This window comes from Dermacentor silvarum, chromosome 4 (assembly GCF_013339745.2).
Source record: "Dermacentor silvarum isolate Dsil-2018 chromosome 4, BIME_Dsil_1.4, whole genome shotgun sequence".
Taxonomy (NCBI): Eukaryota; Metazoa; Arthropoda; class Arachnida; order Ixodida; family Ixodidae; genus Dermacentor; species Dermacentor silvarum.
In genome coordinates, this window is record NC_051157.2 from 132,860,248 (window position 1) to 132,876,890 (window position 16,643).

The 16,643-nt window shown below is 45.5% G+C and overlaps 1 protein-coding gene across 1 annotated transcript; it reads right to left on the reverse strand.

Annotated features, from left to right (window-relative positions):
• Positions 1–10,227: 10,227 nt before the first annotated feature.
• On the reverse strand, positions 10,228–14,508 carry LOC119450638 (one cut domain family member 3-like). Its single transcript, XM_049666556.1, has 3 exons — positions 14,281–14,508; positions 11,657–12,162; positions 10,228–10,479 (listed from the first exon to the last, which is right to left on the reverse strand). Exons 2-3 carry the CDS (start codon positions 12,149–12,151, stop codon positions 10,228–10,230), a joined length of 747 nt encoding a protein of 248 aa, XP_049522513.1. The 5' UTR covers positions 12,152–12,162; positions 14,281–14,508.
• Positions 14,509–16,643: the final 2,135 nt, after the last annotated feature.

The following is a 16,643-nucleotide window of genomic DNA, read 5'->3' on the forward strand; positions in this document are numbered from 1 at the left end:
CTCATAGTTGTTGCTATCAGCATGCCGAATCATAGGCACGCACTGAAACTAAGTGGCTATGCGAATAATTTGCCGTCTATAAATATCAACACACAGGACAGTGCAATCATGGTTCTAGGTCATAAATATTGTATTGTTTAAACCAGAACAAAATTTTTATATGTGCCTATTGTTCTCATAGAGGTGCTAATGGGCACCGATGTTATTTGCAATCGATAAATGAAAGAAATCTTGTCAACAGAACAGGCGACTGAGAACAGGCGACTGAGAACAGGCGACACACGCACACACAACACACACACACCACACACACACACACACACCACACCACACACACACACAACACACACACACACACACACACACACACACACTCTCTCTCTCTCTCTCTCTCTCACACTCACACACACACACACACACACACACACACGCGCGCGCGCGCCCGCACACGCACGCACACACAGGCCGTCGCAAAACACAAGGAAGGGAAGTAGGTCTGAAGCGCGGCTTGGGTCCCTCGGAAACGATACGGTGTCACGGTTTATCTTGAAATCGTCCGTACGGAGATGAATCAAAGTGCTTTGCGCACAAACGCACATGGTTGGACTCGAAGCTGAAATCGTCCGTTTCTTGCCGTGGTAGGGCTCGCTTCCAATTCTTGAAAGTGCTCACGAACACTCTGCATGCAAAATAGTGATACCTTTTGGTAGTGCCTTTGTACCCGGAGCGGCCCCCCGGCACACAACACCTGAACGGCATCGTCAGGCGAACGTCCCACTGCAATTGTAGAATGCCTGAATTCGGATCTTGCCTAAAAATCAATCACAAATATAAAGTACGCGTCCAAACTTTCAGCCCACTCCGGCCGCATCTGCAGTCTCCTCCGGGTTTAACACGGGGAAAGGTGGCCTCTCAGCTGCGGTGGCGCCGCAGCGCGGAGGCTTCATGCGACATATCAAGCTCTCCCATAGAGTGACAGCGGAGTTTCGTGACCAGAAAAGTATTGAGGGACCATGGTTGTACCAACGATTGTAACAGAACTTGCTATGGGCGAGAGAAAGAACAAAATTGAGAGCGGGAGAGAGAGATACATTTAAGGAAAGAGAGAGAGAAGGAAAGAGAAACGCACATGAGAGAAAGAGAGAGACAGAAAGAAAGAGAGAGGGAGAGGCGGGATTTGAGCCCGGGTACTCACGGTCCGATTGCGAGCATTGTACCCACTACGGTACACACCCGCGCTTGTAGAGTTCCGCTGTTTCATCAGATTTCAGAAGCGTGGAACTATTTGAGCCAAAATATATGTACATAACCGTAATCCGCAGCGTTCATTTAATTAAGAATGCACATTGGACTGGTTTTTACGTTAGTAAATGAAAAATCAACGCGTTAAACACAAGCCAACTGAAGCCGCGGCTCTGTAGCCGGATTTAAGCTTTAAGATTTAAGTCCACATGACAAAAAAGTCCTGTTGGCATTTTTCTACTGTTTATTTACAGGCAAACTTACATACATGTAATGCTTTTCGAAAATGGACGCAAATGAAGAAGCTTATTGTAAGCGAGAAACAACTACTTTCAGTAAATACGGTATGATCACTTTTATTTTTGTGGAATTTTTTTTAAATTCGAGTCCTTGAGCTAGATTCTACGGAGGGGCGGGCATTACTTGCACGAAAAAATGTTGGTGCAGAAAGCGACTGTGGGTATTGTTATACTCGCGGACAACTTTCTGTGGCTATGAAGGGAAAGCTACGGGCGCGTGGCTGCTGCGCACGTGTCACCGCGCCTAGCAGTCCGGCAGCGTTTGACGGTGCATTTGGTTGCTCGGAACAGCCGCTGAATCGACGCAGCTTCCAAGTGCGACGGTCTCGCGTTTGCTCAGACGGTGAAGGGAAAAGCCGCAAAATATGCAAGCTTTTACACTGTCTTCTGTCTTACTTAATTGTTGCTAATAAGGTGTTTATGTTTTCTCTTCTACAGCCTACACTAACGTGGATTTAAACGTTGGACTCTTTTCAGAAGCGCTCTCACTTGTGCGCGCTTTGCCTCCTTAGCTTTGCCTTCATTGTCACAGAAAGTTGTCCGCGAGTATACAGTACCTCATATCGACGAGTCTCTGTGACCCATTACATGGTTTGTGTGCGCCTGTGAATGTGCTCGGCACGGGTGCTCTCTCGTGACTTTCTTCCATTTCACCCTTTTATCCACTTCCCCCATTGCAGGGTAATAAACCGAATGAGCGTCTGGTTAGCTGCTCTGGTTTTACTTGATTATGTTTCTCTCTCACTCCCTCTCTCTCTCTTTTCCCTTTTTCTTTTTCATCGGGCAATAGAATAGCCCTTTTCATTGAGCGAGGTGGATAGGACCTGAGGCGAGCCTTTCCTCCTCTCTGGCTTGTGCGAGCCGGCACGGCGCTGCTTGAATAGACAGTTTTAGTTTAGCGTTAGCGTAATAGCGGGGTTACGGGAAATAGCGTTACCGTTCCGTAAACGAACTTTGCAGAAAGAGAGTTTTAGTATAGCGTGATAGCGTAGTTTATGTGCGGGACGCTATTCCATTACGCTTTGAATTTCGCATACACAGGGCACCTAATTCTATGTGTGTGTGCGTCCGGAAAGTGCGATAGGCAGCGCAATGGAAGCCAGGAGCGCGTTGTATTTTTACTTCACATGTCCGTCGATCTGCAACGAAACAGACAAGCAGTACAAGCTGTCTACCATAGCCTCCGAAATCCTCTCATCTCAGAGGCCATATGCCGTCGTCGCGCCTATCTCCCAACTTTAGCGACAGATGGCGCTCGCATCTCAGAAAAAAATTTCTCTCGTTAGGCTTAGGCGCGTTCGAAACGAGAAGCGATCTCGAAAATTCCTCAAGATTAGCGATAACACTCTCTCGGCGAAGCAGCATGAGACTAAGCAAAAGCCGTTTACGCAGTCATTTGCTACGAACGAAGTGAATTCTACAAAAACAACGCCAAATTCAGTTCGAAGCGGGCGACCGGGACCGCCGCCATGTTTTACGTACACTACGTACACCACGCTAACACGGTAACGTTAACTCTGAGAAATAGCGTGCGCACGGTAAACGGTATGGGTCGGTTAGCGTTCTGCGCATGCGCACTTCGATCCCGCTATTCCGGTACGCCCGCTATTCCGGTAACCACGCTAAACTAAAACTGCCTAATTGTTGCCGGTCGCGCGCTGCGGAACGATTTGGAGGTGTTTCAGCTAGTTTTAAGTGCAATTCACGGAATTTCAGTTCTTATAAGGTCGTCGAAAAACTATACCGTGTAGCCTTTAGGTGCAGCAGTAGCTACAGTATCTAGAAATTTCGCTTGGCTGTGCAAAAATGTGACGTGCGCGTCACCAGCCGCGGTATGGGTATGTGTAGTGAACTATTTTGGATGTAACGGTTTTCACTCGACGAACAGAACAGGCGTCTGTGAATTGAAAAATCTTCTCACTGTCTGATCGCTTGACGTGGGAACTAAAACATAAGGGTGTGTTCATGTACGGCCAACTTTACATCGAAACATCTCAGCGCCAATTGCTATGAAACATTTGCATCAGCCACCGGTATCGCTATCAAGCATTTTAAGTCCAGTATACTTCAAATTACTATGTCTACGTTAGCCTCCTGTATGATGCCGAAGGCACGGCTCAACACAGCGAGCACTGTGGGTGGTAAACCAACGTGACACACACAAGCTTTGCGCTTCGATCGGCATTGCCTTTTTGCCGTGTGAGGCACATTATACAAAGGGGATCGCATAAAAATAGCTTAACAGCTATCTATAAGGACAAAATTTCCGTAAGGTGGGTGAGTGCGTCGTAGAGGGCTGGACTTACGAGACTGAAAAATAAATAAATAAATAAATGTTCTGATGTTCTTCTTTTGCGGAAAAATAAAGAAAGAACACGCGATAACCCCACAATAAGACTTCGCATGGTCATACCGCTAGCTTGTACCACTTGGACCATGCGCTATATAGAACAATAACATCTATAGCGCAGCACTTGACTCGGACGCTCGCGCAGTCTGCAGCTGGTCGTTCGACCACTCAAAAGTGTGACTCACACTGTACTGTACGCGGTTATTATTAACCAAACTATTTTATTCGTGGGCAGAAACCTTGCTGAGCAAACAAGGCAGTCTTGAACGCTTGTCAAAGCAAACAGCACAACTTATTCTCCAGCAGAACAGTATGTTGTTAGGATCGTCATATGTTTCGTAACTGCTCATTGCAACTAAACTAGAGCTTAGAATTTCAGTGCTGATAATTCGGTAGTAAGGTAAAATTCGTGAAACGAGCTTTCAGAAATACCTAACTGATCGCCGAGGCTGATTGTAGGCTCAAACAAACGCGCGCACATCGCGCTGGGTGCTCCGTCCGCCTTAATGCAAGCAGAGCAACTCCAGCCGCTTAATTAATCCAGACTTAAATCCATTTACTGCGCCTCACGAGACAGTTCCCCACGTAGAAGACGCCATTGCATGCTAAATAGACCGCGCGAGTGCGAAAAAAAAAAAAACACCAGAAACTGCCGCCGAGCATCCCCACCATACAACACGAGCGTTCGCCCAAGCCAGCATGTCAACTGCCCATAGATGGCGCCACTGCCTATGCAATGGCGGCGGCCATAAAAAACGGTGTATATATATATATATATATATATATATATATATATATATATATATATATATATATATAGGAAAATCAGAAGCACAACTTCGCGGTTATCTTAGGTTAATATTTTCCCAACAGTTTCGGTCCATGGACCGACCTTTTTCAAGGGACCTTTTCAAGGGACCGACCTTTTCCCAACAGTTTCGGTCGGTCCACCGACCGAAACTGTTGGGAAAATATTAAACCTAAGATAACCGCGAAGTTGTACTTCTGATTTTCCTAAATACGCTTGGCCCATTGAAAAATCCAGTTACTATATATATATATATATATATATATATATATATATATATATATATATATATGACAGGAACAAGTTCCGAGATAAGCGTAGCCCAACTGTACGGCGAAATACCTTGGCGTTCCGGGTAAATTTGTATTGCATTACATAAATTATTCTGCTGTAATATCACTGGTGCAACATTGCATGTCATCGTAAGTTTGAGGGTGCCTGCCTCAGTGCTGGTAACATATTTTCAACACGAATTTCATGTGGCGTGCCTTGAGAAATAACAGGCTTCAATTAGTAAATAAAAAAATGTGTGCGCTAACACAATTAGTTGGAAAGGTAACTAGCAAAAAAATTGTTGGTCATTTCTGCATGTCGGTTTCTCGTGTAAGTAATGTCGGCCTCTTTGAATAACCCTAATTTGTAACAGTAATTCATAAAAATAACTATTAAGGTTATAACGAAAAACCTGGTATACCCAGTAGTTATTTCATGATCTTGACATCATCCAGGCTCCCTATGCAGGTCATCAAATTGACGCAATATTTATAGATTTTTCAAAAGCTTTCGACACTGTGTCACACTCCAAACTATTGAAGAAAGCTCACTGTTATTCTTAACAACCAAGCATTAGTTAACTGGATTTCTTCTTTTTTATCCAATTAGTCTCAGTACGCGTACTCTTTATCGTTTATCAATCCTCCACTTGCAGTGTAACGTCTGGCGTACCTCAATGGTTCAATATTAGGTCCGCTTCTGTTTTTGATTTTCATAAATGATCTGCCAAGAACTATTCCTGTTAAAATCCGCGTATACGCAGATGATTGTGTTTTGTACCGTACGGTTAAAACTCCTCACGATCACATTATCCTTAATGATTCCTTTGTATCATTTCAATCATGGTGTGAGACTTGGTAGATGCAAATCAATTTCCAAAAAACTGTATCTATGTCATTTACCAAACGTTATTTTCCTTCTCGATTTACCTATTTGTTTAATGGCTGCCGTCTAGGAGATGTTTCACAGTATAAATATCTAGGTCTTCTATTCACTCAGGAGTTATCTTCGTCGCATCACATCGAACTCATGTGCAACCGTGCGCTTAGAAGGTTAGACTACTTGCAATGCACATTACGTTCAGCCCCACTTAGCACACGACTCTTCACTTACAAAACGCTGGTTCGTCCAATACTGGAGTATGGCTCTGTCGTGTGGAACCCACACAAAATATCTGATATTAAGAAAATTGAATCTGTCCAGAAGAAAGCTGTACGCTTCATTTATCGTCGCTCTGACAGGTATTTCTCACCCAGTTCCCATCTTCTTAGTCTTCAACTTACGAGTCTCTCTTCCCGTCTTCACGTCGAGTCCTTGAAGTTCCTTTATACTCTAATAAACTCCCCATGATTCCCCCTACTTAGCAAATACATCACACCTGCTAGACCTACAACCACCAGACATCACCATGAGCTGAATATGACCACTTTTCAATATCGTACCGATGCGTTTAAATACAGTTTTTTTTGTCCGTTCTATAGAATTGTGGAATGCTCTTCCTGGTTACGCAAGATTTTTACCACTCGATGAATTTTTATTGTATATTACTAATCATTGATGTTCAGTCCTCTTTGTTATGCTTTTCTATGTATTGTATTTCCCCACTCCTGCGATAGCCCTTCGGGGCTGCAGTATGTTGAAATAAATAAATAAATAAATAAATAAATAAATAAATAAATAAATAAATAAATAAATAAATAAATAAATAAATAAATAAATAAATAAATAAATAAATAAATAAATAAATAAATAAATAGCGCTGAATTCGAAACGTCCACTTTGTTTCAGGCATTCTATACGCACGAGCAACAACTCTGAGAAGGGCCACTAATCGTATTTCCGGGACGATTGGGACTAGACAAGTAAATTCATTAACACGGTACATTGTTGTAAGCACTTCTCACTAATTGAATCAATTCTGACGGGCGCCTTCCAACCCGTTGTTACCCCACCCGTCGTCATTCGTTTTAAATATACTAAGGAAAAGGTTGATGAATGTGTGGTTGAAACTATTACAAAGTCGGTGGCGGAATTGGTGGCGCAGAGATAGTTTCACATAAAATTGGACATACATGCAAAAAACTTTAGGGCAAGAAAATAGTTATGATTTGTTAGTTTGTTAAAAGAGCACTGGGATTACATAGTTGAATTTTAACGCGAAAGCGTTAAGTCCCCGTGTCGCATAAACGGACGCCGACACCGGCGTGTTCCGTCAGAAAAAATCATCCCGAACCACTGCCACGCAGGCCCTCCGCGTGGCGCAGAGTCATTACTGAACTAATTGAATTTCTCAAAGTAAAATGCGTAAGAAAATTGGTAGAGTGTGCTTTACACACAATATACAGACATGATAGCCTCGGATTGTAATTTGAATATCCAAGAAAATAATTGGAATATACGAGAAACCATAATTCTGTTAAGCGGAAACTCAAGCACAAACCCCTTTTTTCTTTCTTACGGGGGTATCAACCATTAGCGAGTCACTGCTTGTAACCTCATCCTTATGGGGGTATGAGCCATTGCTTTGCCTTGCACTTCCACCGGGACCGGCCCACCATTGTTTTCTACCGGGCTCCGTGTCGCAGAAAATCCGGTGTTGGTGTCGGCGTCAATGGCGCCGGATAGCGTTATCACGTTCCACTTTTAAAGGCGAAGCTTAAGCGTCCTACAAGCTTTATCTCTATGTTGAAACGAAGGTACTCGACTTCGGAACCACAGAAAAAGTGCTGACAAGCTCCAGAACAGCCTAAATACTTTACTTTCTAAGCACCAGTTTACCAGGAGGTGCACGCGTCGTGACGTTATGATACAGAAGTATTCAGGTAGAAGCAAAACGTCGCGATGTTTTGGCCCCAGCTTTGGCTCGGTCGGTCGTCCTTCGTTGAAGGACGACCGTCCTTCATCCAGCCTGCATATATCCAGCCTGCAACTTCGTTGCTAGGGTGGATGTAGCTGTGTGCGCACGAGGGAGAGAACCGGGGCGAGGGCTGAAACGTCGTGATGCTGTGCTCCCAAGTTATCATCTTATGCGCACCCACGGTGTCGCCACACATGGATCTCATCTGGTAAACTCAACTAAAACTGGCTCTCAGAAATGCTATTATCATACAAGAAAGTGTTTAGGACTGTTGAGGTGACCTCTTAGCGAGATACAGTTACAGTACTGCACCTTTATCTGCTTTTCTTATTTTAAAAGCCACTTACTACTACTGCTCTGAGGTTTGCCACTCTTTTTTAGGGGCGAAGCTCCTTATAGCGGCACCCGTTCCGTCCCCGTAGTAGTAGTAGTAGTAGTGTGTAACCAGTCTGAGAAAAATGAGAAAAAAATTCCGAAGTTGTGTCCGTAGCGCGGAATCGAACCAGGGACCCCTCGCTTCCGAGCGCGCGGCGTTAGCCCACTACGCCACGAAGCGGACATGGACAAACGCACCACGATGGCTATAAATGCCCAACATTAACGAAAGGCCGCGTTTCTAGCGCGTTTCTAACGCGTTTGTGCTAGCGCGTTACGGCCCGTGTAAGAAGCTGGTGTAAGACGCTGTGGCCTCTCCACGTTACCTTCAACGTGTTTCGAACGCGCTGCCCAAGGCGGTGGCAAGTCAAGTTCAAGTCGAGGAGCGTTTATGAATACGGGGAGTATACTCTCTCAGCAGTCATGTGATGGCGTCGGCAAACGCGGTGCACGTTCCGGCATGTGTAAATGGCTGCGTAAGACGCTGTGGCCGCTCCCCCTTACTAGAGAGTACTGCACGTTTCTAACGCGTTTGTGGTGCGTCCCCTTAAGCGGGAGATCCGATGATTCCCTCCGGAGATTCGCCCACAGATCATCATTCACCTCGTGGATCTGCTGTCATTTTTTTTTGGTTCCGAGGTTAAGTGCCTTATTGGGGGGCGCGTCTTTCACGGGGAGTGAACGCACGGCGGAGAACAAACGCGCGTTCTGCGCCGTGCTCGCTTAAGGGCTGCAGAAGTAGGCGTCTCTGTTCTCCTTCACAATCACCATGTATGTAGAGCAAACGCGCCTTCTTCCAACGAGCGAGAGGCCGTGGGGGAGGGGGAGGGAAGGGAGGCGACGTTTAGCTGCGGCACGCAGTGCCTATTTTTGGCGCTGAGCCGTGCTCCCTCAAGGGCTGCAGAAGATAGCGCCAACCTTTCCCTTTCCCTCAAGAACCACTTACCAGTGCCTATTTATATCAGAGGCTCCGGCAACAGTCACCAACGCCGCACGCATTTTGAGCGAACGCGGGCAAAACGCCGATGGCGTCGACAACAGTTCTGCGTGTTGTTCCTACCAAAGCCGCTCACCTTACTTCGTATGACATTGCTGTGTTGCTATCGCATTCATTGCTTCGCCCTTAGGGCGAAACTGTGACATTTTTAAAAAAAAGTCGGAAATGTAATGTTAGTACTTCTGTAAGGATAGTGAAAAAACTTCGGTGACTTGATCTGCGGTGAAAAGTAGTAACGAAACGTTGTGAAATTTGGGGATATAAAACTTGGGAGCACGCAGAATGGAATATAGAAGATTTTTTGGGCAAGAAAATGCCTTAAGCTTCGATTGCTTATTGATCTTAAGGGCCGGAAATAAACACTACAGGAAAGTTAAAGTAACAGGCTGGGTGGCGCCAGCTATGACTATTTAAAAGGGAATGCTGATAAATTCATTCATCTGTCCGCTCGAAACATAATGGAGCGACTGCCTCAACGAAAAATACATATCCAGTCGCAGTAAACCATGCCCTTGAGGAAAAGCGCATGGTTTAAAGAACATAAAAGGAAAATGTCTGTATTTCTAACAAATATCTACAGAAAGCTTAGGGCGTCTTAGTCTCACTTTCTTTTGTAACAGCTGTACCGCTTTACCTGCAGGCGCACGGCTCGGCAATTTATGCGGTTATCTTATGTGTTACCAATATACAAGAAATTAGAAATTGACCATGTTCTTTGTACTTGCTTCTCTGCTCATCCAGCTTGATAAATGATGGGGCCATCCCACGCGCGAACAAAATTCAGCGTTATTCTCGAAAGGCGATTATGGGACACAGAGGAACTAAAGGACGGTGCAAATATGGTGTACAACACAGTCTACTGTTAAAGAGAACACCCATTTACTGTCTCGCAATCGCTTACAGCGGAGATTTTAAGTAAATCCCCGCAGACACTTTTTGTAGGCATGGATGCATGTCTGCCTGACGCTTCGTGCGAGGAGAATTCCATAAAAAAAAGAAAAAACTTGAAGAATTGTTACTTTTTAGTTAAACTTGGTTGCTATTCAGGTGTTCCCTGCAATAGTGGACCATCCTGAACATCGCACAACGAAGAGTCAACGGGGCAGACGAACGCATATAGTAGGAACAGTAATATTTATTGGTCCAACCAGGCACACAGTCCAATTCACTCATGTCGCTCACTCCTTTGACGCTTCGGAATCTTCCATTGTCACGCAAGCAGTGTACTTGCTTCACCACCATCCGCTTCCTCCGTACTTGCCACCACCGAAGCCGCGGCTGCAAATGAAGACAACAGGCGACCTTAATTACTCACAACCTCTTGCTGCAGAAATGCCATGGGAAGCGTTGTTTTTTATGCGCGTGTATACCCAGTAAAATGAGCGCATACTGCTAATGCTGCACGTTGATTAGTCGCATAGGTGTGCCATCAGCTACGCTTCAGCTACACATGATTCGCTCAGTGTAGGCCCTGGCGGACATTTTTTTTTGGCTACACTTATGTTTCGTCAAACTGGCCCCAGGCATCTGAGTATGGCGAGTAGGCCAACAAGATAGCGCAGTTCGAGTCCACTTGATGTCTGACGTTAATTTATTTTAAAGCAACCGTCGTCTATTACAAAAATGTAATAGTGAAAATGAATCACCGGGGAGAAAATTAACGAAATGCGAGCGATTATGTTGTGTACGTACTCCAGCGCGCATAAGAACATATGCCTGCCTCAAGCCTGTCTATGCACTGCCAATGACATTTCGTTAAAAAAAAAAAAAAAAAACGCTATAAGGCTGCCAGTAAGACGTTCGAGATGTCATACTGAGGTCAGAGGAATACTTTTGCCGCCTTATCGGGATAACACTGCTGTTTCAAACGGTAATTAATATTTAGACAGCAAGATATTTCTATACAATTTCGATGAAAGGTTAGGCACTTTCTTTATACCATAAATATACCATCATGTCTGTTCGGAAGATGGCGAAGTTCTTTTTGTCTGTGTGTTTATGATGCTGAAAATTATTTCCTGTCTTTAACTACAAGCGCAAAGTCACGTGTGAATTTTCTGGCTAAACCGCAGAAATCTGTATGTGGCTTTCGATCTGACGTTCACAGGATATCTGTCGATCTGAGAACCAAAGCATTTTATGGGCTAATTAAGAACCCTGTAATCTGTGTGTAAAAGAAAATAACGTTAGAATTCGTTCGCAGCAATATTATTTCCACAATGTCTATATCATTAATAAGTAAAATGTATCTAACAGTCATTCGATTATAAAGCTAAAATTAGAATGCATTCAAAAACTGCCAAGAAATCATTGTGCTTTCTCTTTAGGTTGGCGTGATGGCATTGAGTTGGATGAAGTGTCTAATATTTGCGTGTTATGAGAAAAGTCGAGTCTTGTGCTTTAAAATTGTCGTACCAAATTAGCGTTTTTTCGTCCATAGAATTTGCATGCTCACCCGAAGCCTCCACTGCCACCGTAGCCTCCACTTCCATAGCTGCCTCCGTAGCTGCTTCCATAGCCGCTGGAGTAGCTGCTTCCGAAGCTCTTGTAGCCCTTGCCGTAACCTCCAAAGCCTCCGCTTCCGAGACCTCCGCCGTAGCCTCCGAGACCACCACCGTATCCTCCGCTTCCGAGACCACCGCCGTAGCCTCCGCTTCCGAAGCCACCAGCCACCGTAGCCTCCCCTGTAGCCACCGCCGTAGCCGCCGAGGCCACCGCCGCCGTAGCCTCCCCTGTAGCCACCGCCGAAGCCGCCGAGACCGCCACCATAGCCGCCGCCGCCGCCGCCGCTGCCGTAGCCACCACCCCCGTAGCCGCGGTAGCCACCAGACCCGCCGTATCCGCCGAAGCCCCCGTAGCCACCAGTGCCACCGAGAAGGTAGCCGGCGCGGGCCTGGTCGATAACGACCACGGCGACCGCGACGAAGAGAGCTACCACCAGCCTGTTCATTGTGCTATAGCCTGCGTCGGCAATAAATAGGACCATGTGTGAGAGGTGAGACATTATATGCGTTACTCGCCGATTCTGAAACACTATTTCTGCCATCGATCCTTTTTTTTTCTTTTTTCACGGGAACTTGAGTAGCAGGTAGCATGCAAATGAACCACTTACGTAGAGACATGAGAAAAACAACATGATACGTAGTTCAGTAAGTTTTCACCATAGGTTAACATAACTAAACTACCATTTGATGTGCCGCTATTCATATATGCTACAAAACAGATATACCTCCCGCACGCTGTATGTGATTCTGGAAGGGCAAACAATTAGGCAGGAAAATAACACACAAATTAAGTTTTAAAGGATTCAAGGATGAATGCGATCTCGGATCTCTAGTGCGAGCAACATTGTGAACATTTATTTAAAATATGGGGAAGAGCCTTCATTAAACATGAACTTCATATCTGAAGAATGCGCGATATATTGTAAAATCTGCTAGGTAGCAGCTGTGTAGAATTTTGCGTGTGATTTTTCCTTTCTTTCTGCCTCCTCTTACCCCTACGTCAGTGGAGGGTAACGAACTGGATTGTTGTCTCCCGGATATTTTCATAGTCTGATTTCTTTCTCTAAATCTTGCTTTAGGAAAAGTAGAACTCAAATATTTAACATTAAAAAATTTGGAGGACGCTTAAGCTTCGCCTTTAAGAGTGGAACGCGATAGCATTCAACGATCCCTGGCTGCTTATCAGGCTTTTTTTCTCATATAATCAAATGACATTCCGACGCTATCACCTCTGTAGGTTGTGGTTAAGTTGCACTTTACGATTTTTCTGAGGAATTTTACTTTGAGAAATTAATATTTTTTTTACTAACGCCTTGCGCCACCCGAAGGGCCTGCCCGGTCGGGCTGGTTCGGGGTGATGTGGTTCAGCATGATTATTTCCGCAACCAATGCCGGCGCTTACGTCGACGCGGGATTTCATGCGACACGGGGCCCTTAACGCTGTCGCGTTAAAATACTTTATCTATGGATAATCTGCACTGTATATGGAATGATTCTGACGGTTTGTGATCATACCACTATTGAATGCAATAGCGCAGCTGCAGTATTCCGCGAAAAACAATTCTTCAAATTTGCAGCCGCAGTAACTTCCCCGAAAAACAGAAAAGCTTACCGCTTTGAAAATTCTCGTATAGTCATCGTATATAATTTGCCTTATAACAAGGAGGATATACTCGCGCAGATAAATTTATCTTGCGTTATTTGTACACCTAGTGCATACACCTCTCAGTCACTTTTCACACCAAACTTCAAATCGTGCTCCTACTAAGCAGTTGGGCAGGGTATGACATGAGATACAGATGTACCTCAAAACGAAGCCAAAAGAAAACACCGGGTTCACCGGCATTGCCCACAAAGAATATACTGAAACTCCCTCAATGCATTTCGGCATCGGCCTTCTAGTATGACAATATTATTGCAATGAAATCATGCACTGTTGCACTGAATGAAAAATTACACCGAGTGGAGTGTTAGTACGTGAATGTACCAAGAAGATAACACGCACGAATTATTAATGAGCATGTAATCACCACTGTTCCGAATGCGCACATTTACAATGTTCACTAGAATACGTGAGGCCAGTTGGGGACATGCCTATGAGGATTACGAATAATAATACGATCCTTGCGTTCGAGTACAGGTGCTGAGCTATTCTACGGCAGCTGTCCATCAGCACTACCAGATATCTTTCGAGACCGCGTCTGGAAGAAGTGCTCTCGCAGAGCACGGCACTCAATCTTGTAATACGAACCACCATTGAAATTATCATATTACTCGGATGATGAATCGCGGGCTGAGAAATGAGCGATCACACGAGGCTCAAAACGTAACCTTTCACACATGACGGGCGTGTGCTCGAAATTGAGGGCAGTAAAGACAAAGAAATTTCCATGTAGCGAGCACGTAGGCCGAAGGCAACTGAACGCCAAGTGTGATCGATGACGACGCCGGCACATAAATTGGGTGAGCGTCCCATGTTCAACGTGACATGCAAGATCCACGATCCACGCTGGCGGTTTGGATTCCAAGAGTGCCCGGTCGCTGGAAGACGAAGAAATCGGGCCGGCTCACTCACCTGTGGGACTCTTGATAGTCGAACTGAGTCGGTGTGCGAGACGGCAGTGGCCTCACCCATGCCGGCCGGTGGCTTTTTAAACCAGCCACCGAGCGGGACGCGCTCTGGCTGTCAGTCTCAAGGTCGCGACGGCCACGAGCACAGGACAAATGACGCCGGCGGTGGCAGTACGCCCATTTAATTACGGATCCTTGAAGATGCAGCCACCTTGTTGGGGGCGGTGGTGGTCGCCTCGCGCTGCGCCCCCTGTATACGCCCCCCCCCCCCCCCTCTCTTCCCTTTCTGAGGAGATGGCCCCAGCGTCCATGCAATGACTGCCCCGTTCCCCGGTCCCCGGAACGGATCCTCTCGCAGGAATGCCCCCGCTGCTCGGGAGAAACGGTTTTGCCCCGGGGACAGAGGGGCGAAGGCACATATGTAAGTTGCGCTCCGCGCAACTTGCACGCAAATGGCCGGCACGCATATACACGTGGGAGCGGCGGGAGAAGATCGCCGAGGCATTGCGAAGCCAGCTGACACGGAAGAACGCTTTACAACGTCGTCCTCGTCATCGGTCTGGAAGCGAGCCCAAAGCGACGCGTGCATAACCAGACGGCGGGCGACACGTCACGCGGCTTTTCCAGCCGTTGCTATAAGACGGAGAGAAGGAATCACTACCGAGACGCGAGCGCCTTGAGCAAATAGCGAGGGCCCGACTCTGTCGTCACCTCTGTACCGCTACGGGGGTCATCCGTTTTTGGTAAATTTCGAGCTTGTGGTGCAAGAGGGCATGACGAAACGAGCAAAGAGACAAACCAACAAAAAACGTATACGAGCTTTATTGTGGTCGTCGGAACCTGCACTCAGGATAGAAAGGATCGGATTTCTCGGGAAATCTTGGCTCTTGGTACTATTAAACATAGCCGCGTCCTATAAGCCAAGAAGGAAGTAGAGACGCGGAGATTGACAATGCGTCGAAGTGTTTTTGTGGTTGTGGGCGTCATGCTGCTAAACCAGAGAGTTCCTTCAGGCTAAATATGATTGGTGCTCCTGCTACGACAGTCGCTTTTCCTGTGTATAGCGCGTCTGTCACAACGATCTTCGTATGGTTCTCTTAAGCACAGTTTCCTTCTTGGCAAGCTGACGGCACCCGTGTAGCCGAAGAAACTGCTTGGTTCCGGCTAGAAAGAGGCCATTGTTTTTTTAAAGCATTGCTCATTATATTTCGGGAATTTCCCTTTGCATGGTTGTGTGGGTGACCTCGAAGTTACCGCAGTGCACAGGCACACGGAGTCCAAACTGGAGCCGTGCCAGGTTGCGCTATAGTTTACAAGGTCATAGCCGGTAAAAATTTTACCGGATCTATCAGGCCAATACGTCAATAATTGCATGCAGAATGCCTTATATCTTTTTGTTATTCTGTTTCGACAGCGCTTCCGTCGATTTTGTTGAAGTCATCCACAGTTTTACCACAGGCGTGCACAAAGCTGTCTCAGTCAACCAAGTATACCGAAGGTGAACCAGGCTAAATGAGAAGTACTGGATCATTGATGCAACTGCCAGAAAAAGAAGAGTCTCAAGTCTAGGATAGCATAGGGGAATAGCAGTCGTTTTAGAGGTGCGAGTTTTAGATAATATTAAGGGTCCTTCCCGCTGTTTATTAGAATTGTGTCTCTTAGATAACTGACTAGTTTGTGGATTGCTTTCTGGCTTGCCTTCTGCTTTCAGTAGTTTCTGGCTGTCTGCACAAAGATAAATTCAATCGTTATTTGGTTATGAGAAGGAGTGCACTATTCATGCCTCTATGCAGTGGTCGAGAATCTAATAGGCGAACACATTTATCGCAGTTGAGCTCATAAAAACAAGGGTATGGTGTGGACTCACTACATTCTTACTTTGACATAAAAAGTTGCGTGTCTCATTCTTCATATGCGAACCATTAGCTGTACGCGTTTGGGTTTTCGAAAACACACCGAAGATATTGTTTGAGAAAGAATGCAAGACACATCTTTACGTTATGTTCTTAAGCTTTCTTTTTCCTTTTTTATTTGCTTGTATAGCCATGGTTACCTATGCTACCGCGCTGAGCAGGAGGAAGGCCCTCTGAGGACGTTAATTACCGCATTTTGTGACATCCTGCGGAAAAAGCCATGTATAGTCTAAACTTCAAATGCAATAGACTGCGCCTAAGCATAACTCGAAGGGACAGAAGAAATAGTCCGGTTCATCAGAAGTTTCGTTTATGCGAAGGATGCAATAATCACGAAAAATCATTTGATTTCAGAAGCGTCGATTGTGTTAATTTCACTGCGGTGAAATAAAAAATACGTTATTGTACTCTGCTTGAATTACAACACCTCCTTTCGCCCAAGGTATCTGTTATG